Source organism: Dermacentor albipictus, chromosome 9 (genome assembly GCF_038994185.2).
Source record: "Dermacentor albipictus isolate Rhodes 1998 colony chromosome 9, USDA_Dalb.pri_finalv2, whole genome shotgun sequence".
Lineage (NCBI taxonomy): Eukaryota > Metazoa > Arthropoda > Arachnida > Ixodida > Ixodidae > Dermacentor > Dermacentor albipictus.
This window is the reverse complement of record NC_091829.1, coordinates 45,603,138-45,628,256: the sequence shown is the minus strand read 5'-3', so window position 1 is coordinate 45,628,256 and position 25,119 is coordinate 45,603,138. Positions and strand designations below refer to the sequence as shown.

The following is a 25,119-nucleotide window of genomic DNA, read 5'->3' as shown; positions in this document are numbered from 1 at the left end:
CTAATGCTAGAGCACTGAAGAAAGTCAATTATTGGCCGGCGAAATGGAAACGCTTGCAGAGATTGAAGCGACAAAATGGCGCCGGTGCCGCCATTTTGCCGTGTGCGTGTGCGTGTGCGTGTGTGTGTGTGTGTGTGTGCGTGTGTGTGTGTGTGTGTGTGTGTGTGTGTGTGTGTGTGTGTGTGTGTGTGTGTGTGTGTGTGTGTGTGTGAGGAAATGCAGGTAGGTTAACCGGATGCACGTCCGGTTTGCTACCCTGCACTGGGGCAGAGGAGATGCAGACGCGAAAAGAGAGCGAGCGAGGAAGCTGCTGTGAACTGCCGAACTACCGGTGACGTCACGGATAGGCGCGGGCCGTTTCAGCGCCAGTGTCCCCCCCCCCCCCTCCCCTGTCGGCGTCGGAGACGAAGCGGCACCACTCACCAAGCCCGAGACGGTGATGTTCTCGCTGGTGCTGAGCGGCAGAAGGTCGGTGCCGATGTAACCCTCCACGGCTTCGACGATCTGCGCCGGCTCGCACGAGACGTCCGGCTGCGGAGTCTCCCACCAGCGGTCGGCGTACATGGCTCCGATGAGCCACTGGTACTTGCGGCCGTACATGCCCATCTTGTAGGCCTGCGTCACATAGCATCATCGGTGGCCGCCCCGTGCGCTTAGAGGGACTCTCAGCTGAGTCTAAGCTGACTGACTAAGCTGAGTCTAAGCTGACTCTAAGCTGAAAAGCTGAGTCAGGTTTGACTGGTAAGGATTTCTTTTTAAAGTGTGTAGTTTATTTAATTTTCGCACAAGAGATTGAATACTACAGGAGAAAATGAGAGACAGTTTCATTTTTTTTTTAATTTTGTGCCTTAACTTAGCGCTTGTACGTCAGGGCGACGCCACGAGTTTCAGCGTATTTTGTCTTATTCGGGCCATTGTGGCTTAGTAAAGTTCTCGAAACTTGCGTTTGTTAAGTGTACAACGTAGCCCATGTTTACTGATAAAATGGTGACTGGAGGCGCCAGCAGATGGCGTCATCAATATGCATGGCGCCACAAAGAGCTAGTGCGAGAACTTCAAAGTGGCGTTGCCTCCGGTCTTTAGTTTTTGCATCTTTTGTGGCTTACGAAGCCTCATTGCACAGGGCGCCTTTTTTGTTGTTAAGTCGAAGGGTAATTTATACTACAGCATAAATTATTTTCATCGTGCATGCCCCTTAAATGTGGTACAGTTTAGTATTATAATTAGTATGAGGAAGCTCTGGTGCTGCAATCGTTCTGACACCGTAGAAATTAAAGGTAACAGTACATCGATTCTTTTTTTTTGCGTGGTTTGGCAAGAAGCGGCGCAGAAAGGAAGTTACAGCTCACTTTTATTGTTCGTTGTGGTTCAATTCTCTTGCACGATATCCTAAAACATATTTCCGGAGCATTCCCTGTTGAAAGTTCACAATAGGTTTCGCTGATTATGTAACTTTGCGACGCATGAAGAAATTACGACAGTTTCGAGCTAGCGAGTTGGCAAGTACAGTTGATCTGCAGCAGTCACTGGGCCCAATGAATCTAAATATTTTCACATCGGACGCGCTTTCTTTCAATACCAGGAAAACCATCAAGTGTTTATATTAACGAGACGGAACATTACCACACACAAGATTTGCAATGAAACATGAGCTTTAAGGTCTTTAATAAGAAAGCACAAGGTTGTCTGAAGCCTGAACTGTGACGTTATGCAAATATATGCATATACTAATTTATAGTTCTCATACTGGCTGAAAGGGCCGTACTGGCAGTAATTCAGCCAGTACGAAAGTGTCAGGCACTGCATGAAATTATAGCTTGTGGAATGTCGAAACAGCCATACACAACAGCCAGATATTTACCTAGTATCCTAGTATTTAAAAAAACATGGCTAATACAGGGCACTATTCGTGACTGGAATGCCAGGTTGCCGGAGCTAGGGATAATTTTTTAGAAAGTGAATTTCCACTCATAGTGCAAAGTGCCCAGTGTGTTTAAAATTACTGCGGTGGATGAAGAGTACGCGTGGTTACGTGATCGAGGAAAAAAACGCCGTAGAAGGCCACTCAAAGCGCCGTTTTAAGGGCCATCGAAAATAGCTACGGCTGGCAGAATGAAGACAGTGTGGTTGACGGTGGAGTGGCGCCTTCACACCGAAGTCGGGATCAAACTGGGGGGTGACGAGAAAATCAAGTGTATTAGCCAGTTTTGCCTAGGAACTCGTGACGAATGAACGTGATGATACGTGGGGCAGGAAGTTGAAGAAAGTGACCCCTAGCTACCTCTGCTAAAGGTGAGCTCTGCTAAAGCTGTACAGGTGCTGACCGGTTAATGCACAGCAAATTGATTGGAGGCGACTTAATTGAACGAGCTAGGAGAACGTTGGAGTTGCTCTTATCTTGATGGGACAATTCTGCTACGCGCGTTACACGTGTTTTGTCTCACCTGACAGAAGACCTTTCGGGCCCAGAACTCGTCAAAGTTGCCCAAGATGATGCGCACGTCTTTCTCCTAGAAGAGAGCAGGAAAACAGACAATAATATTGTGCCAGCTAGTCACGCGAAAGCTTCCTCCTGCAGCGGCATCTATTGGTCGAGAACCATTGCGTATTAATGTTAACAGCTGTCCAGCTGCTGTACTGCCTAATGTCAGAACTACGTATATATGTTATCAAACACGCGTGATACAGCCTACGATGTGCTCGAGAAGAAAGTTAGAGTAATTAAGCAATTGGGGTATACGTCAGCATGTTATTTTCTTTTGCCAGTACGTTATTGCCTGGAACTCGTTGTCGACGGCATGTGAAACTAAAGGCCTTATCTGGCAGAGCATCCACATGTGATTTTAAGTAAAAAAAAACGGAGGGATAGAGATAAGAAGAAGGTAGGGAGGTTAACCAGAATCACGTCCGGTTGGCTACCCTACACCGGGGGAGCGGGAAAGGGGGAAAACAAAGATAACAGGGAGAGAGCGGAGGGAAGGAAAGAAGGAAATTGCAGTGAGTTCGCTGACGTGTGTGGTCTTACAGAAATTGCAATTAGAGTAAAAAATAAATAAATAAAAAAAAGGAGTATGAAAAAAGTCAGTGTGATGTGCGATAAAGTGCTGAACAACTTATGAAATATGCGACAACAGCAGGTCTGTGGTAAATGCGCCAGGTGGGAAAAACAGGAGCTTGTAAGCCATCTTCGAACTCTAAGTGATAGCTCTACGGACAGGGGCATCGAATAAGTTAAAAAAACGTTGCCTCATTTTACAACAATACATTAGAAAGTATAACTGGCTCTGACTTAGCCTACGTTTCTGTCCTTCAACAGTTACTCAAAAATATACACGGGTGGCGAGCGCAGATATTTGCAGCAGCAAACGCAGAATGAAATTTCACATCGTCTGCGAACGAACGGCTCCTGCTAGGCATGTTGGGTGTGTTGTAGGGTCTTGTTATCTTATCGTAATGTACTTGCGCATGCTTACCTGAATTTACAGCGTCAATATGTGACGGTTAACATCGCAGCCAGGAAGGGAGAGAAAACTATCTATTTCTATTGCGCGTCATTGCCATGACAACTGATCGCTAAATAGGACTAATTGGTCACATTTTAATTTTTAGGAACGCGATGACTCGATGGTACATCACGAATACCAGACAGACGCATAACCATACAGGAGCGGGCGAATGCGTTATTGTTTTTTTATTTACTTGTTCATATTTTTTGACGCGTTTTGTCCTGTATGCTCGTGTGTCTGTGTTATTCCTGTCGTATTTTCGAGTCAACGTGTTTCAAAGGCTAGCTGTCGTGACCTTTGCGTCATGGTAATGTGCCGCGGTACGTCAAGGCATAAGCGTGCGGCACCGAGGGTCACGGATCCCGCTCGTCCAAGTGCAAACAACGAAGCACGCTCTTCCCGCCGTATTTCTGCAACGCCCAAAGCGCTGCAGCTTCTCCCAAAGCGTTTCTCCCGAAAGGTTTCTCCTAAAGTGTCGAAATCCGGCGCGCCCAAGATCTTGCCACCGCCACCGCAGTGGCAGTTGTGAAACGTGGCTCGGCGCGGACCGTGGTCTGAAATACCTAAACTCACGCGCCCGCTCGCCCGCTATTTTGGGTTGTTATTGTAGGCCAGTCAGTTTCCAGGCAGTTCTTCCCGAAAGTGCACTCACTTCCTTTCTGTTTTCGTTGGCGATCCGCATAAAACCCCGACGTCCTTATTCTAGAACGTCCCTCCACTCAACACTTCACCTCGACTCAAGAAAGTGGATAGTGGCGCCACACCCCGACAGAAGTTGCCCCCTGCGCTTCATTGCATTCCACGGCAGTTCTTGAGAAACGTAGCGTGTTTTTCAGTCGAAGGATGGCACTGCGCTCCACTGGGGAGAGTGGAGGAAGAGCTTCGAGCCGAGGATCGTTTGAGAACAAGGGGGTGAGTCTCGCGTCCATCCGGATCTCGCTCGATGAAAGGGTGTCTCAAAGTGCACTTATTTTACTACTTGCAAGAACCTTCACAGCATTTCTGTGCTGCTTAGTGCAGCGTTGTTGTTGTTACTTTCCCAGACGCATATATGATCGCGCTTCCGTCATTCCTCGCTTCTTTTAACCGCCGTCTCGTCGCTGCATTGCAGATGAACGGATGCTTCACGATCGTTCAAATTGCGTAATGGAGCGGTCGCGCTAGCAAGCTCATCCTGGTGCGCTCGGAGGCGTCGCCTTCTCACGTGCTTTCGAACGAGCCCCCGTACGGCGCCGGTAGAAGATGCATCGTTAGGGCTACCTCAAGATAGTTTTCTGGAATGCAAAGAGCGGCCCACTGTCCACCAGCGACGTAGTAGTAATTAATTCCCTTTTCAGTAAAATGGGGGAAAAGGAATTCAGATAGCAAAGGCGGGCGGGCCCTTTGCGCACCACCGACCTTACGTAGAAGGGAAATGACGCGTTCGAGAACAATTCCACGATCTTTGCCGTCGAGTAATGCAAATGAAGCAAACGCGCTCCCCGCGTATACCTTGAGCTTTTCAAGTTCGTGCTCGATGTCGTCCCCTTCGCCGATGCCCTGCACCTCGTCGATCTGGATGTTCGCCGAGTCCAGCACTGTCAGCAGGCGGCTGTGCGGCTGCAAGCGAATAGGAGGGGACGCGCGTGTCGAAATAAATTGTTGAGAATCAATCAATCAATCAATCAATCAATCAATCAATCAATCAATCAATCAATCAATCAATCAATCAATCAATCAATCAATCAAACAAACAAACAAACACACAATCAATGAGTCGATCATTTATTTAAATAATTAGGTGATTAATTAATCCATCAATCAGTCAGCCGAACGTTGTCGTCCGAAGTTCGTTACATGTATTCATTATGCAGGTGAATGCAAAATTCTTAGAGACATCAGGAGAAGATTTCGTCTAAGTACACAAGTAAAACAAAGTTCGTCTGAATAATTGTGAAGCTATACACAGTTGCATAGAACAGCGATTTAAAAGCACTAACAAGGCAGTGGAAAAATATGTACACATTTGCTAATAGCACACAAACACGCTGTAAAAAAACATTGGAAACGCTTCGCAAACAAAATTCTCCGCACCAGTACCATCCGAAGAATTGCGAAGTCATACTTTTTAGCAGCCGAACCTATACGCGCCATTGGCACACCCTACGTCACCTGAAAATTAAACCATGTGTCTGCCTGGCGATGTATTCCGCTTTAAGAAACACTGTTTCTTTTTTTTTTTTTTTTTTGGTGCGACAGAACTACTCGGCTCATTGGGCGTTTTCCCCGTGTCCGGTGGGGGTGGTACATTTAATACTAGGAATGCTAAAATGTAAGTATAATATGTATGAGACCGATGTAGAGTATAGAAAAAGGTCATAATGGTATAAAACGTGGTTATATGTACATATCCAGTAACAATAAACTAAGAAATTTGAAAAGAAGATTCGGAATGCGTTTGCCCGTAGGCGGATTGGAACACAGGTCACCTCCACGAAGCTTTGCAGTGAGGGCTAGAGCCGTTACCTCTGCTCCACACCAGCAGGTGCTATCGGCCAGACGAAGGAGCGCCTAGTTCGCGCGGCACGCCTTGTGGTTCGTGACGTCACGGGAGAGCGCTCGCCACTTGTATATGAAAGGACGCGCGGGTTGGCTTGTATTCATTGCGCGTTGCGAAATGGATCCGGGAGCATCCACATCGGCGGCGCCTGCCAAGCGACGTGGTCGACTGCGGAAAGCACGTCTCGAAAGAAGCACGGGCCCAGCACAACGCGGCGCGGTGTGCAAAGCGGCAAGAAAACGCCGATCTTCGTAAGCGCGAGGCCTAATTACATGAGCAAACAAAAATGAACCATAGTAGTTTCCCAGTGTAGTTCCTCACCTAGTCCTCCAATGTGTTCCTTTTGGTGCTTTAGCAGTAGGCCCCTGAAGCGGGTCTGCTGCACGTCGAATAGAAAAAAACTCTCTCTCTCACTGTCTCTCTCTCTCTCTCTCTCTCTCTCTATATATATATATATATATATATATATATATATATATATATATATAAGCCGGAAATGCCTTCGCTTTCGGAATAAATCATTTTATAAGCAACGTTTTCAGTGTCCGATAGTTAATCACCACTACTTGGCTGAGGCAATGGAATTACGAGCTTTCTTGCATAACTTCTCGCTGTGTGACCAGGTTTTCCTTGTTGTCCTTCGTAACAAAGTAAGTGACAAATTGGGTTTCAACCACATCTCTTCCTAAACGCTGAAGCGTCCGGACATGCGGATGATTTCCTACTCTCCTGATTTTCAAGCGTGGCCAAGACAGTCTTAAGAGGAAGCTTTAGCTCGGGCCCAACTCCGACGCGGCCTATTAAAATACATGTAAAAACGCAAAAACGTTTTTCTGAGATAACCCCTGGACCGATTTTAATGAAATTTGTTGCATTTGAGAGAAAAAGTTAAAATCTAGTGACTGTTGGAAGTGGAATTTTGATTTAGGGCTTGAATTTTGTTAAAAGGACGTTCAAAAATTCAGACGTTTGAAAAAAATAGAAGCACGAAGTTTACAAACTAATAGCTCTGCATCAAGAACAGATATCGCGATTCTGTAAACGGCATCCATTAGACCATTCAAAGCGGACAAATTTGTTATGTCAGTTTACATCTTACATGAATTTGTTACGTTGTTTACGAGGGTTCTGGAATAGTTGTAATTACACATTTCCCCATTTTTTGAGGTTCATTTGTAACATATCAATTTTGTCCGCTTTAGATGTGCTACCAGGTACAATTCACAGAATTGCGATATCATTTTTTCTTGCTGAGTTACGGAGTTGTAAACTTGATAGTTTCGTTTTCTGAAAATTTGCGATTTTCGCCAAATTTTCATAAAAAATTGACGACCCTAATCGAAAATTCGAAAGCAACAGTCGCTAGATTTTAAGTTTTTTTTTTTAAATGCAGCAAACCTCGTCAAATTTGGTGCAGTGGTTGCCTAGAAAAACGAATTCTCCTTTTACATATATTTATATAGGAACACCCGAGCTAAAGCTTCCTCTTAAGCTGTATCTTGCTTAACGATGACGTGATTTATTCAACGAATTATCGCGAGAAGCGTACTATAAAGCCTGGCGAGAGATCAAAGCTCTTGCAGGCACTATCTGGAGCCTCTCGATTATACTTAGGAGTAATAATATATGGGGTTTTACGTGCCAAAACCACTTTCTGATTATGAGGCACGCCGTAGTGGGGGACTCCGGAAATTTAGACCACCTGGGGTTCTTTAACGTGCACCTAAATCTAAGTACACGGGTGTTTTCGCATTTCGCCCCCATCGAAATGCGGCCGCCGTGGCCGGGATTCGATCCCGCGACCTCGTGCTCAGCAGCCTAACACCATAGCCACTGAGCAACCGCGGCGGGTCTATACTTAGGAGTAGTCTTCCTGGATATAATTTAGGAATTGAAGGACGTGTGAAACGTGAGGTTTCGCAACAGCTTTTGTTATAAGGAAGAAAAAAAAATTGCAGTTTGGTCCGTAAGCGAAAGGGTGACGCGATAGCTAGTGAAATGTAGTGTGTAGCCTTACTACCGTGTTATGAACGCGATCCTCGACTCGAAGGTCTTCCTCCACTTCATGGACGGATGAATGGATGGATGCTATGAGCGTCCCCTTTGAAACTCTAGCAAATCTTGAGGTACGACATCAACGCTGTGAGCGCCACCCCTCTGCCTATGTAGGCGCTACTCTCTGAAGGATTGCTTCTGGGGTGTGCTTGAATCGCATGCAGTGACAACTTCTGGCGAAGCGCGGCGCCACCGTCCACGTTCAGGAGTCGAGGTGGAGTGGTGAGCGGAAAAAGGTTCCAGACTACGTAGGTTAGGGTGCTCCGTTGCAGTGCTTTTCGAAGCGGACATTCGCACTAGGGAGCGAGTGGCCTTCTTTCGTAGAGTTAAGAAACAAACAAACAAAATGCGCGCGAGTCGTACTTGTTTGCGGAAGTTGCGCCTTCTGGTGCTGAACTTGAAAGACTCAGCCTTTATTCCTCCTCTTATCTCGGATAAGATCGTAATCGAGACGCTCAATTTCGTGTCCCCCCCCCCTCCCGTTTTTTTTTATTTCTAGAGCTTTTCCTTCCCGATTTCTTTTGCGCCACTATGTAAGTTTGTTTCCCTTCCATAAAGTTAAGTTGCTAGTCAGCAGCCTTCTCGTTTCCTTTTCTTCACCCTTGTGTAACCTATAGTGCCCAGGCCGAACCTATCGGTGAGTGGACGGACGCATCAATCAAAAGCAGCTGGTCGGTTGTTGAATGGTAGTGACTGCCTGTTTACCGCGACGACTTTAGATTGCTACAGAAGTGAGCTCCTGCTCTTTTATCCTCTCCAAATACGAGTCCCTAGAGGCAACAACGAACCCCGCAGAACACCGTTCTAACTGCTACAGCGCTGCGTTCGAGAACTATCGCGCGCGCGTTCCACAGCGCTCTCACTACCGCACGAGCTAAACTAATCCCTGCATTGTGAATAGCTACTTCTAAAAGGAGAAAATAAAAATAAACAAATCTAATGCGAAACAACGAAAGTAAAGGTCAAATAGCAAGCCCCAACAGTGAACGCCGCACTCCGGCCGTTTGTTTGGCGTAGGCCTAACAAGGCAGTCGACCTTCTGCTCCGTGTTTCCCGTATAAATCCCACCGGCTTTAGCCGCCTTCAAAGTGGATTTCTGGGGAATGAAGCCCCTAAAAGAAAGCGAGATAAAAGAAGAACAAAGAAAACGAAGAACCAGGCGTACGTACACACGCACATGCACACACACGCACACACACACGTTCGGGGTAAGGAGTGCCTTTGCCCTTTGGCACCGCACGGCACTGCCGCCTAAAGGAAAAAGTGAACGAAATAAATCATGTGTCTAGACGAGCCAGAAGGAGGAAAAGGAGTGCTGATGAACGCATAAAACGGGCCAGGATTCCTAGAGGTTGAAGATAAACTTTTGTCTCAGCACTTTCTTCTTTCCCCTCATATATTATTCAGAGGCCGGCACTTTGAGCAGAGGGCTCTCGAGAAAGATTATTATCAAGATTAAGGAGGAGAAATTTTCGTTTCGGGGTAGCGTAAGGCGCTTCCCATAATAGTCGAACGAAGGTCAAGGTGTTGACTCCGGCCGGCAAGGTTTAGAGCGCCAATCTTTTCATAGGGCAAGAGGTTACTTAATCTTGTGCATGCCACAATTCAAACGCGTGGTTAGTCGCCTTATTACCTCGAAATTAATTAAAATGTAATGGAAACGAATGCTAAAGAAATACAAACGCCAAACCACTTTAGACTGCTACAGTCCAAACAGATTCGGTGTTTTTCCCTTTAGCATCCCTTTGAACTCGTGGCCTTTAGATCGTTCTGAGCACAGTGCATATTACGCACCGCCAGCTATATAGATGTTGACGAAGCTTTCGCACTGCCACCACCAGTAATCGCTGCTCCTCTTCGTCATAACGTCGGTGCCGTGAAATTACGTCAGCTGAAGGTAAGCGAATGCGTGTAGAGAGGAAGGAAAGAACACGCGTGCTAACAATTAGTCATTCGCGAGCGCGAACGAAAACTTATGAGGCTGTAGTCAAGCGTTCTAGTTAGGCTTAGTCGTTAGGCTTAGCGCATGGAACAACTGCTCGCTTCTGCTACCGTGAGCGAGACTGAGCGAGGGCGGCAACGTGGAACAAGGCCTGTTCGGTCGTTCCTTCGTGACGTCGCTCTTAATCAGCCTCTGTAAATAACTCTTAGCCGGCGTGTGCGGCCGAACGTGAACGCGACCATCTACGAGCCAACCTCTCTAGGCTTGTGTACGTGCGTGTGTTCATGTGTTTGTGCGCGCGCGCGCATGTGCGTCAGAGCATTCCTCGTAATCATGTCATCTTCGATTTCTCGGCTGAATAGCAAGCCAGCGCCCCAGTTAGAGGCTGACATTTCCAGCCGCTCTGTTGAACACGCTGCTCTGTTTTTTTCTGCTTTCCTTTGCTTCTAAACGCTAGCTCGTTGTGTCGGCAATGAACACAAGAGACGAATAAGTACGAATGCCCGAAAAGTAAAAGAAAAATGCACTTTCTGAGAGCCGAACTAATTTTGGCTCATATTTAGGCAGTGCATGATAATCAAGACACATTGATGTGTTGATTGATTGATTGATTAATCGGGTCTAATGTTCTAAATAAACGCGCGGGCTAAGAAGGCCAGCGTAGTTCGGGGCTATGAATTAATTTTCACCTGCAGTCGTTTCCCTAACGCGCACCTGGAACACGTTACAGCAGTGATTTTTCATTCAGTCTCCATCAGAATGCACTCGCCGCGGCCAGAGTAAACCAAAACCCCGTTTTCAGCACCATCAATCGTGGCCACTCATCCGCAGCGGTGGTTGAGTAAAACGCCGCAGAGAAAAGTATTCACGAATATGTGATAACCTAAAATTTCAGGTGCCTCGAGGCTGTTGCGTACTCCAGGGTAGCGTATCGTACTGCTCCCGAGTAGTAGCGGTGCCTGCCTATCGAAGCTCGAGCAACATTACTTATTGGGCAGCGTGGCGTTGTCGGCGGGCTGCAGGCATCCGGTAGACAATAGCGACCAAGCAAGGGCGAGACGATTTCTAGTGCGAAACTTGCACGGTTTATTCAAAGGTAGATGAAAGAAAATGAGAAGAGCATGAAGTGATTAAAAGTATATTTCGGAGCCCCTTAAATAGGCTCTCTACAATCGTAGGCGGGATCTTGCTTCCGTCGATGTCACGTGACCGGCACAGAAAGAGGGCCCCACCTCCTCTGGTTATACCGAGCCTGCTGAAAGGAAGAAGTTGTCCCGCCTCCTGGAATTGTAGACGCCTGTCCGCCTCTTCTGCGCTTTGCGGGTTCGTTGAAGTTCTCTTCTAGGTCCGATTCGAGGAAAGGGCCTCTCTAAACTCGCACACACACACACGCAAAAGAAGCCTGTACACTGCGGGGCTTCCGGCAGACAGGTAGACACTCGAAATGGTCATGGTGAATTAGGAAGTCACGCTTCATTTCGATGAGGCCTGGTGGAAGAAGATCGGGTGAGAGAAAGTTCTTTGTGCACGAGGTGCGGTACGTCAACCATCGCAGGAGAAGTCACGCCTCATTTCGACGAAGATGGTTGGATGAAATTCCTTTCGCCACGTGGTGTCAGACGCCAACCCTAACAAGGCAGATCAAAGGGAGCTTCGTCAAAGAAAAAAAGAAATTGTCATCCACCTTACACGCGGCCCGCAGCGCACTGAGTCGCGTACCTCAGGACCTTCATTAAATTTTCCATCCATCCATCCATCCATCCATCCATCCATCCATCCATCCATCCATCCATCCATCCATCCATCCATCCATCCATCCATCCATCCATCCGTCCGTCCGTCCGTCCGTCCATCCATCCTACACGAGCATGAAACTACAACGGAGACTCATGCCTCTTTCTCCGAAAGCCTCGCAGTTGAAGGAAAATTTGTTCTGGTCCAGGATCGAACCAGGGACCAACACCTGAGCTAACAAGTGGGCTCGCCAGCCGTGGTGGCTTAGCGGTTTTGGGGTTGCGGGATCAAATCCCAGCTGAGGAACGAGGTCGCAGGATCAAATCCCAGCCGCGGCGGCCACATTGCGATGGGAGCGTAATGCGAAAACGCCCAGATGCCGTGAATTGGGTGCACGCTATAGGCGGCTGAGCACGAGGTCGCGGGATCGAATCCCGGCCACGGCGGCCGCATTTCGATGGGGGCCAAATGCGAAAACACTCGTATACTTAGATTTACGTGCACGTTAAAGAAACCAAGGTGGTCGAAATTTCTGGAGTCGTCCACTACGGCGTGCCTCATGATCAGAAAGTGGTTTTGGCACGTAAAACCGCTTTATCTATCTATCTATCTATCTATCTATCTATCTATCTATCTATCTATCTATCTATCTATCTATCTATCTATCTATCTATCTATCTATCTATCTATCTATCTATCTATCTATCTATCTATCTATCTATCTATCTATCTATCTATCTATCTATCTATCTATCTATCTATCTATCTATCTATCTATCTATCTATCTATCTATCTATCTATCTATCTATCTATCTATCTATCTATCTATCTATCTATCTATCTATCTATCTATCTATCTATCTATCTATCTATCTATCTATCTATCTATCTATCTATCTATCTATCTATCTATCTATCTATCTATCTATCTATCTATCTATCTATCTATCTATCTATTTATCTTATCTTATCTTATCTGGGTGCACGCTAAAGTCGTGCCGCGTAATTGTACCGCTGTTTTGGCCCGTATGCAGGGCGGAATGGAAGAACGCTTTGAGTGCCCGTTGAAGTCAGGACATTTTAGCTATCACAAGAAAAAAAAGAGAGTATGACATTAAAGCCTCTAGATACGTTAGGATTAGAAAAGAGACGCGGGAGATGTTTGGCTTGCGCATTTGCGCGCAAACATGATTTTTTTTAGGGTTCAAAATTTCAAGAACGAATAATAACCTAAAAACGATTCAGCAACACTAATCCGCTTACGATACGCAGCAAGCGCAGTGATGCATAAGGCACCCTTTAAATGACAAACAGCAACAAGAGTCACGTTCAGAAATGGAAGCAAACTGAGTGCGCTTCTCAATTGAACGGCTCTTCTGAAGTTTAAAAGGAAAAGCAGAAAAAGGAGAAAAAGATTGCTAAAGCATATTACGAGAACTAGTACTCATAAAACCTAGGAACGAATACTAACAAGCTGATTTGTTTGTGAAGCAACGAGATAGTTATGTGCCGGCGCTATAGAGCTGATTCTATCTTTTTTTTATTTAAAGGGCAGACAAAGGAAGGTGAATGATTTGTTGGTCCCCTTTAGAGCCAGTCTGATAAAGGTGAGGGAGACGGCAGCACCCCCTTTTGCCGAATTGGCGAAAATACGCCTAAGCAGCGAAAGAAAGCGAGACGAAAAAACAAGAGAAATTTACAGAAATAAACAGAGAAAGATGCAAACGCACGCTTTAAGCGGCAACGGAAACTTGGTAGTAATAACAAATTTACGCAGGAGGACGCAAAGGGATTGGGGGGGGGGGGGGGAGAGCGGTGGCGGAGGCGAGTGGGTGCAGTGCGGCATCCGGGCCCGGGACAAAGAGAGAAGAGAAGCGGAAAGCACCTGTTATCTAAAGCGGAGTGCCTCGAAGCATAAAGACTGAGGCGCGAAGGGAGGCATCAGCCGACCGTAGGAAACAAACAAACGTGCACAACGGCGAAAGAGTAACAAAAAAAAAGTAGAGAAGGGAGGCACATATGTTGAGAAGGGGTAAAGGGCGGTGCAGGAGGAAGAAGCAACATCACTTTGAAGGACGGGGGGGGGAGGGGGAGGGGGGGAGAAGCGCAACATCTTCGCTTGCATGCGTCGGCAGAATTGAAGAACTCGGTTCGAGTCACTGGCGGTGGTACGAGCGAGCGAGGCAGCCATCTCTGTGCGGAGACTTCCTGCATACTTTGGGAGCAATCGGCCAAACGAGCCTCTCTTCTTCGCGATGACTTTCGGGAACCAAACAAGCGTAGAAAAAGAAAACGAAAAAAAAACGCAAGAGATCGCTTCCACAAGCAAGCGAGGAACGACGCGCGTTGCTACCGAAGATGAACTTTCGCGTTGCTCGACTTGTGTTAGAGAGAAGCATAAACAAGGGGAAAGAGGCACGATAGCGGGCGAAGATGGACATCTGGGGGAAAAGGAGAGAAACATTGCACGTCTGTGCAAGCAAGAAACCCGGTTGCCCGGGAACAGCTGCGGCAGCAGGCTGGAGGCGGCTGGGGCGCAAATTTTCGAAGAATGAAGGAACGTTCGTCTTCAGCCTTGCGATTACCTGATGCGCCATTGTACGAGGCGTTCGCTTCGCCCCAATGCGGAATGATAGGGGGCAGCCCAAAAGTAGGTATTGGAGGAAGCAGTTCTGCCAGCAAAATAAAATAGAAAGATTGGACAAAGAAAAGAATGAGTTTAGAACAGCTCGTAAATAGCAGCTGCTGCGCTTCTTCGAAACAGCGGGCGCAGTTTGCATAGAGTAGCAATGAAGCTTCGTCGCCGAGAAGGAAACACGGCGTGGTAGTACGGCACGTGTGTTTTTCGGCTTTGCGACCTCTGATGTTAAGGTATCATAATAAAAACCATTATTATTATTATTATTATTATTATTATTATTATTATTATTATTATTATTATTATTATTATTATTATTATTATTATTATTATTATTCAGTTCTGCTTCCCCACAACTCATTTGAATAAATAACGAGAGTGTAGCCACGTGTTGCAAGATATATATATATACAGCAAAAAGTACAACGAAAAGATGATCTAGTGTTATTGAGAACGAAAGGAACGAGTCAGAGGCAAAACGCTACTCCCTTCACATTCCTTATCCCATGCGAACACGTCAGCATTCTGACACGCTTTCTTGTCACATTATTGCTCTGCTTATCCGCTATGGAATTTCAATTTTCTGGAATGCGCGCAAGCCTTTTTTATCATTGTTTCTTAGCGAGGACGGGTGGAGGAGGGGAGGGGTTGGGGATCTTTTGGAATACCCGATTCACCCAAGAAGAAATTTTCTAAACCTGATACAACGCTCCATTATGGGGCCGTCACAGCCAGCTTTCTTTCTCGAGAACCAAGAATATGCTTGCCACGTGTGAGTGCACCGTGTCCGAGTTTTTAAATCCTTCTATGTCGTTTCTTTTTTAAGTTTGGCATTTGTGATTTTGTTATCAATCACCTACCTGCTTTTCAGTCTGTCAACAGACTTGAATGCGAGCGTGTTCCCGCCTGTAAAGCGTGCTTTTCCTCAAAAAGTAATGCGCTGCAACAAAGCAGGTCTTACAATTTCTGCGGTCGGAAAGCGCATGAGAGAATTCTTTGTGTGGAATATCATGGAACAATGAAAGAAAATGCAAATCGCGACAAAGCATTTCAAGTAAAACAACAAATTTAACTGTGATCGGATGCGTGAAATGACGAAAGAGAGAGAAGAAATAAACATGCATAGCACCCGCACCCTTTATGATTGGCTCCCTAGGCAGCGCATCAAAACTCGCTTGTGGTTATTAAATAGTTAAAATATATTCGACCACATCTTCTGTAAATAACTAATAACGTGATGTTTCATTTAAATGTTTCTTCATTACTGGTCAAAATTTGCACAGCTACTACTTTAACAAATGTTTGGGAAATATCTGTCGCATGTGTTCCACAGTCTCTTTTTCTTTTTCTCTTGCACGGTTCTGTGTGAAAGTTAGGCGCCTAACTGTTGCATATGAGCGCCATTGATAGTAGGTTCATAAATGTCGATTGACTGTCTAGTTTGCATCAAGAGGAAAAGAAAAGGCACACTCAACTGCAGTTGTCATCTACGTAAAACGAAGCATTCCTGGTGTGATCGGCTCATGAAATATCTTTGTTTGTATATGAAGTGTGGCTTTCGAGCCATAAATATTAGTATTAAAGAGTAGCATGTCGTACGAAGATATGATTTTGTTTTCAGTGACTTATTAGACTGGCTGGATATCAAATACACATGTTTGCATGCAGTATATCTTATAATGTATGCAGGGTGTTTCAGTGAACACTTTCAACATTTTTTTAAGGTCCTTTGTTGCAGATAGCAGAATTATAGTTCATGAGCTGGTCTGCTCGAAGAGGCGGGCATTACGTGCAAGAGAAATCGAGAAGCATGATAGACTAATTAAGAAGAATTCGCTAAGTTTTTCAACTAATTACCTTCTGGTCCATATTGTAGTTTAGAAATTCTAGCCGTGGAGTTCGCTAGGCGATCCAGATCCACTTGGAACAAATTCACCGGATGACACTAGTTCCGAAATATTAGTACCCGAACGATGCAGAGAAATACGTTGGTGTTCCAGCTGCTTTCTTAACAAAATGCCGGTTTATGCATTCAAGCACGAAAGTAACTGCAATGCCAGCGCATTTCTCCACAAAGTTCGGAAGTTAATATCTCGGAACTGGTGTCATCCTGAGAACTCGTTCCAAGTGGATCCGCCTTGCGAACTCCACGGCTAGAATGTTTAAACTGCAATATTGGCCATAACGGAAATAGTTAAAACAACTTAATTAGTGAATTTTTGTTAACATGTCGAACATGCATTTCAATTTTTTGTGTAAGTAATGTCCGCCCCTTCGGGTAAGCCGGCTCAGGAACAAGAATTGTGCCATCCGCCACAGGCAACCTTTATAAATTTTTGAAAAAGGTTCGCTGAGACACTCGGTGTATTATTTAGTAAAATTTTCTGTCGTGTCCATAGTGTCGTGCTACCCTCGTGGCGTTGCTGATGCGTCGGTTACTTCAAGTGCGACTATTGGTCGAAACGCGCCAAGCGTTTCAATGCGCTGGCTTACCCGCGAGAAAGGGCGTTCTACGCTACTTGTCGAAGCATGTGGCTGCGGCGTAATGGTTTCAATATCAGGTTTGTGGGCTAGAGATCTTGCGTTAGAATCCTGTTCTTGAGAGTTCTATTAATGTTTACTTATAACACCGTACTTTGCTGAACGTGATGAGTTTGCAAAGTCACGAAGCCGTTTGAATCGAAAAGGAAGAAGTTTAGGCAAACCTGTGTATTGACCATGAATCTCACACTGGTTGAATCGCCCTGCTTGCAGCTCCCTTGACACTGGCGCCACAGTTCCGCCTAGTGATTGTTGTACGAAACTGGAATGGTTGAATGGCGGTGGAATTCAGGTGGAATTTACCTGAATTTACAAGCGTGCACTTCCACGCCTTGGACTCTAAATTACAGCACGATCGGTGCTGCTCTACAGCTTGTGTAAAAAACTGGCGCCTAGATATTTAAATACATCAGGTGATGGCATCAGTGGACTTTAAAACACGTTGTCGTTGGCGCAGCTTAGCCTTTTCCGCTTTTGCGCCACTAAACCCAATTGAAAAAACTGTAAACAATCAAACAAACCTAACTTACAGCTTCGTATTCCGTCCGACCTCTCATGACGTGACTCCAGCTTTCTAACTCCTCTATGGCTTAGAGTAGCATATGCAAATGCATACTCCTGCATCGTTCGAATGGCCGATAAACCATTTTGCCGATTTCGATGGTGCAGTGAAACTATCGTGCACCTTCTTTGCACGTGCCTTCGCTTCGGCCAGCGAATAGGAGCGCTCTCATCCGCAAAAGGCGAGCTGGACAAATGCCCTCTCATGGACAGACAAAATTATTGGACACTGGCCTGCACTGACACCATCGGAATGCGAGTCTCTATAAAGACGGTGCTACGTTTCCCAATGGACACAGGACTGAGCGACGAATTGCGACTGTGCCCACTGCGTGGCGCTTTGCATCTCAGTGGGGACATTTGACGTTGTTCATAACTATGCGTAGCCCCTTCACAGACTGTGTGACAGCGCCCACCAAGACGGTTCTACGTTTTTCATTCTTTCCTTCGTTTGCTTTCTTTTGTCTTTGCCTTTAGTCTCTCGTGCCCCCTTTCCAGTTTCCTAGTGCAGGGTAGCGAACCAGATGTATCGTCTGGCTGACTCGTCTTTCCTTCGCTTTTATCTCTCTCCATCTTGATTATATTTGGGTCCAGATACGTGGGAACGAAGAAATAATTTTGGTCCGTATGCAGGGCACCGAATTTAATAAGGCTTATTGCACTTAAAAGATAATGTTAAAATATACTGACCAGTGGAAGTAGATCTTTGATTTAGGCCGTCAGCTTTGTTTATAAAGGTGGCTGAACATTGCAAAGTGTAGAAAAACTGAAGCATCAAGCTTTAGACTCCATCACTTAAAAAACAAAAGAAGTAGAACGCGATTTCACAATTTTGTAACATGCAGCTATTGACTCACCTAAAGTGCAAATAAAGTGATGTCTTATGCACAAGTCTGCAACATACCACTGATTTGGTAGTGAAAACCACCTGTTGTAACAATTTCACGTAAACTGCAAACAATTATATCACACTTGCCCTCTTCAGATACTTTAACCAATGCAGCTTACAGAAAAGTAATATATGGTTTTGATCTCTAAGCTTTGAGCTTCAATTTTTTTTACGCTTACCATTTGCGGCAATTGTTATAAACAATGTCGCTCCAAAAAGAAAAAAAAAGAACTCTGATTCCTACAGTCAGTAGAATTCAGCTCTCTCTATCTTAAATACAACATATTTAGTTTGTATCGGTCCAGTGGCTGTCTAACTAAAGCTTGTCTACACGTCGTGTGTGTTTCAATAGAACTCCAATATAAATATCGGAGTTGATGTCAAGCTAAATCGTCCTAAAGGTTGTAGCATTCTTTATGCGTCTTCAACTGGAATTTATTATTTTGTTCCTTGACATGCATATTTGCTTAAAACTTCTTTATATTATTTATTAAGTTAAACGTAAAGCAGCAGCCATTAGGCATGCCAGGAGACTGTTGTGTCTATTTCGAAATATATATTTAAAAATAAAAAAAAAGCACAGAAGAAAAGCACGAAACAGTTCTTCGATTGTTTCAAACGTCCGGAACCACTCTCCGTTGCGAGCTATTTGAAGATGTCAGTTCTAGAGACATCGTGTAAAACGTGCAGTATACTAAATCCACTTTACACCCACTGCGGTAACTTGGCTGCTATGACGTTGCGCTGCTAAGCACGAGGTCTCGGGCTTGTTCGTGGCCTCAGCGGATGCATTTAAGTGGTGGTTAAATGCAAAAGAAATATATATATTCTTGTACTTAGATTTAGGTGCACGTCAAAGAACCCCAGGTTGTTAAATATATACTGTAGTCGCCCACCACGACCTGCCACAATAGCAGATGCCTGTGTTGGCCCGTAAAACCCAAGAGTTTCATTTTATATCCATTTTAGGCAGAAGTGATAACCTGATCGTAGTTTATGACTCTGTTAACAAAATATGCGTCCACCACACACTGCGGGAATCGATGAAAGAGAAGCTTTATATGCTGTTTGCTTTGAGTGAGCGTAATTAGCGGTGATATTGGCGGCGAATGTCTAACTTCTTCAACGTTTAGTCGAATACCAGAGTGATGAGTTGATGTTAAACTTTACCTTGTTTGCACCACTGCTGTTTGTCTGCGTAATCTACAGAACACACAGGGAGACGTACTTGAGGCGTTGTGCGTCATTGTTCATCACCTCAGTGTTGAGCGTTATTATTGCCTCGCATGGCACATCGCGCCATGGCTGAAGTGTTAGACTTTAATTGAATTATAAGGCTGTACGTAATTCAAATAATATATTTGTACGTGTACATTGTACGCATATATTCGCGGTCTGCACCACGTTTCGCTGCTTAGCGAAGACTGTTCTGCTCGACGCTTTTTTGGGGCCTGGGTCTCCTCAACGCTGAGTGCACGCTTTGGAGTTCTTTTGCTGGCACGTGTTTACGCGCTACTTCTGGGTACGTGGCCAGCACGATGTCGAGACGCCAGCTCCAAGCCCTCACTTCAGGATGCGGACGATTTTAATGCTTACACTATCACAGCCCAGCACGCGACGTCCACAGCCCAGGCACCTAAATTTTTGTCGCAAGCACAGCACGCGCCACACGCATAAACTGTGAAACGCTGCCGCAGCGGCGCCGGCCTGAATGCGCTGAGGCGAGCGCCATCTCGGGGTGTTGCAAGAAACCTAGCGGCGCGCGCGGCAAGACCATCACAGCAGCAACAGCAGCGCCCGGAAAGTCCGGACGAGAGGCAAAGAAAGCTTCGTTTTAATACACAGAGAAGGATCTCACCAGTGCGTATCGTGGATTGGTCTGGTACAGCGTCCCGACCCGGGTCCAGTTGAAGTGCTTGAGCAGGGCGACCCGGGCCTGGTTGAATACGGACTCGGACGGTACCACCCGGAAAAAGTTCGGGTAGTTCTCCAGGGTGTACATCGGGTGCGTGTCGGCGTAAGTCAGCTGCGAGGGAGTGGAAGAAAAGAAGGGAAAAAAAAGGAAGTTAGTACACCTGCGGAGAATCTTAGCAGGCGTACTAGTTGCTTGCAGACAGTTAGGGCGGTGCCCAAATCCGGCGCCCCATTGACGGCTTTCGCTGGGTAACAGAAACTGATCTCAAAGGCTATGTTTTCTGCTCGCGAGCATGCGGTGGAAGCGGCTGTAGGATACGGAAACATGTCATGGGCATCATGTTTTCTGACATCACCGGGGAACACGATATTGAGATGGTGCTATAATCTTCAGAGGGATTAAAGAAGAACGGCTGGATAGTATAGACAACTTACTGCACGTTGTGTGCAAAGATTCTTGAACGTTTGCCAACTTCCACGGTGGCTCACTATGACGTTCCACTTCTGAGCACGATGTTGCTGGTTTAGTTCGAGGTCGTCGCGGTTGCACTATGATGGCGCAGGAATGTGAAAACTTCTGTGCGCTTACATTTAGCGGCACTAGAAAGAAAGCTAGCAAGTGGCAGAAATTTAACTGTAACGGATTCTTCTCCCCCCTGCCAACTAGGGCACTCCTCGTTCATCGCCCGCGAGCTGCTTTCAAGCGTTGAACCCCACATTTTGATTCGACTGAAGTTTCGTTTGTAACCATTCCCACTCAAAAGCTTGGCCTTGTTTACAGTACGCTATTTGTCTGTGCGTGTCTTTAAACAGTGTGTTAAACTAAGAAGACACTCTTGATGTTGCAAACGGCGGAATCCTCTGATTAAGCAACAGCTGTACAAAGCAGGATGAAATTTGTTGCATGTAGACAGCCAAAGCCGAAGTTTATTCATTGTTGAGAGTATATATATATTTGTCCCCATTATTTTGGTCAAGATATGCCTCGCATGAATAAAAGTAACTTGAGGAATTTCAAAACGATTGAAGCACAATGTCTGCGTATTTTCTACGAAAATAAATCGGTTATGTCAAGAGTATCTGCTGCGGCGACAATGGGCAGACTGCGTGTGGGTATGCATAGGTACCCTTTCGAAAACCTGGCATGATAGAGAACTCGCCGTGGTTGCTAAGTGGCTATGGCGTTGGGCTGCTGAGCAACCAATCCCGGCCTCGGCGGCCGCATTTCGACGGGGGCGAAATGCGAAAACACCCGTGTACTTCGATTTATGTGCACGTTAAAGAACCCCAGGTGGTCGAAATTTCCGGAGTCCTTCACTACGGCGAGCGTCATAATCGGAAAGTGGTTTTGGCACGTAAAACCCCATAATTTTGGGGGGGGGGGGGCATGATAGAGGTAAATGCTTCTAATAAACAGCAAACGTAGATTATATTTATTTTCCTGCTTCAGCTCATATAACAAATATACGCTTTAAAGAATTCGTAGGAGTTATTTCTTTATTGAAAATACAAACACATTTCATTCAACTTAGTATAGCCGTTGCCTGATAAAACCACATCGGCTTTTCACACGCTTTACTGCACGTAGACACAAAACTGAACATGCCGTATCACTGTCAGTACATCGTAGATGCCTGCTGGTGATAATGTACGTGGAAAACACTGGAAGTAGAATTTCTCACACCGTGAGGGTTGTCCTACACAAGATGGACGACTTCCCGCTTCACCGCAACACTGAACCAGGGACAGGCTTGCAAGGACAGGCTTGGGTGAGGGGGGGGGGGCTCACTAAGGAAGATATGGCGACAAGGACAGCGACACCTGCTCGTGCACTCTTGACTCGTTTACACTCGTGGAGCGACGTGCGCCATCTTGTGCGAGTCAATTTTGATGCGCGGGAAAGCGAGGCGGCGTAATTTCGCCCCATCCCCTCAAAGATGTCGCGAGTCGAGGCAGGCCCGAGTTCTGGTGGTGCCTTTCCTGTCGCGTTGCTTTTCTAGTTCCTTGTTGGTGCTCTTTCTCTCCCCCTACTTTCATTCCCTACCCCCTGTGCAGCGCGGTTGAGGTGTCCTCTGCTGAGAGACAGTTACTGCGCTGCACTTTACCCCAACCTTTCCTTCCCATCATCAAGAATCTCCTTCTCTCTCTCCGTTCAAAAACGGTAGAAATAGTTAACCGTGCGAAGTTCCCGATTATGTCTACTTTATACAATGTACGAGGCATTAGGCGGGTGAGTTTGAGCATCGCGTTAGCGAAAGGGTAAGAGGTTACTGAACGTAAAGTTATTATGAAGTAGAGAGCCATTTGTTTAAATCAAGGGTCTGCCCAACTCTTCAACTGGCGAGAAGTTTTCGGATGGAAACTCGTTAAGACTTCTGAGATAGACGATGCTGTTTGGTACGGGCGGCGCTGAATTAGCATAGGCGCTTGCATAAAGAGCGAGAGTGCGCGCTTCCAACACACCCGCACCGAGGCGAACCGCATGCGTGTGCACGTGAACAACGCATATACGCAGTTGCAGAAATGCGCGCGCACTCAATAATGCTTGGTAATTTACGTTCGCCGGAGTTAAGAAACGCAGCACCTGAGCTATTCTTTTTCCAAAATATGGGCGGCGAGGTAGCGAAGACCGAAATATTCATGCGTGAGGCCTTCAAACCAAAAGCCAGACGCACCGCAGAGGGGGGAAAAATAAGCGAATGCAAGTGCAGTACGGGTAGTGCAATCAGATTCGATTAAAATGCGATGGGAGATTAAGGAAACTTTGAAAACTGTATTTTTTTTAAATTTGTTTACGGTGGCGCCGGTTATCTGAGGCTTGTAACCGTAGTAAAATACTACCGATTGAGTAACATCCGCAGCAACACGCGAATCGCTACGTCACCGTCAAAATTTGTGAAGCGTAACCGACAAGCGGGTGACTTCGCTCGGGACCAAAGTTGGAGATTTGAAGCTTGCCGTAAATTATGTGTTTAGCGAGCGCGCGAAGACAAGGGAAGGCTTTTATTTATTTATCGTGTCTTTTTTGTAGAAAATCGCAGCGTGCGCTTCATTACGAATGAGACCCGCTGAAACTTCCTTGGGTTCCTGTTGACTGTGCAAATGAACACCCTCCACCGCGCTATGTAAGCATCGCGTTCTAGAAGAAAGGCTCCTACAAGGGAATTTTACGTGTCCTCAGCGTTTGGAGTGTCATTTAAATTGTCATCACGTCGTCTCGCCTCGGCGCCGCTTCGGAATCTCTATTGCTTCTTACGTAGTTGAATTTGAAACTTCTTCTTAAAAAGCTTTTGGCCCATTTCTCCAGAACTGGTATGTGCATACTGATACGAAAGGGCTATACAATTCCTAAATGCACTTCAGTGTACTTTTCTATACGTCGTACTAGAAATAAATTGCGGAAATACAGTTCCGTCGTGCGAAAGACCGGGATATTCATATTTGTCTTCGAGATAATCAAAATCTGCGACGATTACTGCCTGAATCGGAAGCATCACGTTAAGATTAAGCGTCAAAGAGTCCCATGGCCACCGAGTCATGCAACAGTGTTTCGTTAACGAAGTTGTCGGAGCGCGTGCTTTTGCCAAACGTGCCTTCCCGTCGCGAGTACTTTGAATGGCATTTCTGAACCGCCGCCGTAGGGGCACTTACTGTAACTCGAGCGGATGACTTGGCGCAACTGGGAAAGTTCCGTGAAACGGTTCCGAGAATTCACGCGCCTAATCAAAAGTATTAGAGAGCGCATTTTGTTAAATCGGAAACCAAGGGTAGACTAGCTTGGCAAGAAAGAAGCTGTTACCGCTACAGTCGAAAGAGCTACCAGTCGAAAATGAAAAGCTCATTTGTTTATATATCCCCTGGTACAACTACACTGATTTATTTGAGTGCATGATGGTTATATCGTATAACACGACTGCTAAGTTACGGCGCAGTAGCTAGATTGCGGATTCGGTAGTGCCGAGGAGCAGAACATTGAAATGATCGCGACAAACCACTACCTTTACACGGCGTCAACATGCTTCCATTCCAGTTGGAAGAGGAGTCTTTCTGCTTCGCCGGTCATTTATTACCGTCGCGCCAGCAGAACGAGGCGGCTTTGTATTCGGCGAAACTGACGCAGAGCAACAGGCGGCGTATCACACCGAAACTCGCGCTTGTATAACGACTACGAGAACGGGCAATCGCCGTAACGTGGGCCTGTCCATGCCACACACTTCTCGAAGCCTGTGAGTAAAGCGCAGCAAGCGTGGAGGCAATGAACCCTTTACTCAATCGCACGCCGCCGCCGCAGCCGCTCCGACGACTGGAACGAGAGGCGCTAGCCGTCGGAAGCCGTACGCGCAGCCGCGCCAAAGGCGGTTGAAAGCCAACGCGAGACAAGACAAGTACGCGGCGTCGTTCCGTCCGAATCGGTTGGCGTCGGCTGGAGCGCGAGCGAAGGACGGAGTCGCTCTCATCGATGTGTCGTCTGCGGAGCGAGGGAAGCGTGTGCAGCTTGGCCAAGATTAATGGCTCCCCGGCGGCGATCAGCCATAATCCGTGTCGCGCGCATTCAGTCTGATCGAAGGAGTTCCGGTCGCGCTCTTTTCAGCGGCGAGAACAGACTCGACGGCGGTCGCCAGCGATAGGGAGCGAGGAACGTTTCTCCCACGTCTACATCGCATCAGTCACGGAACGCCGTTTGCGACGGAGGCGGCGTCGAAGACGCGTCGGCAACATGGCGGACGGCGCCGCCGGAACGGCTCGAAGGCACGGAAACTGAAAATGGCGGGCGTACATCTTCAGCCTTGCTCGCACGC

At 46.4% G+C, this 25,119-nt stretch overlaps 1 protein-coding gene and 1 long non-coding RNA gene across 4 annotated transcripts in view; one reads left to right on the top strand and one right to left on the bottom strand.

Moving 5' to 3' along the window:
• LOC139049765 (gamma-aminobutyric acid type B receptor subunit 2-like) overlaps window positions 1-25,119 on the bottom strand; it is a 388,195-nt gene that overhangs the window by 99,803 nt on the left and 263,273 nt on the right. For all 3 annotated transcript variants that reach the window (XM_070525572.1, XM_070525574.1, XM_070525573.1), the window contains exons 3-6: window positions 20,265-20,432; window positions 4,998-5,105; window positions 2,445-2,510; window positions 424-615 (exon numbers count right to left, since the gene is read on the bottom strand). In XM_070525572.1, coding sequence (XP_070381673.1) covers window positions 424-615; window positions 2,445-2,510; window positions 4,998-5,105; window positions 20,265-20,432 — 534 coding nt within the window. The remainder of the gene's footprint in view (window positions 1-423; window positions 616-2,444; window positions 2,511-4,997; window positions 5,106-20,264; window positions 20,433-25,119) is intronic.
• The window catches only part of LOC139049767 (uncharacterized), a 100,345-nt gene that overhangs the window by 24,252 nt on the left and 50,974 nt on the right, over window positions 1-25,119 (top strand). The window lies entirely within an intron of this gene.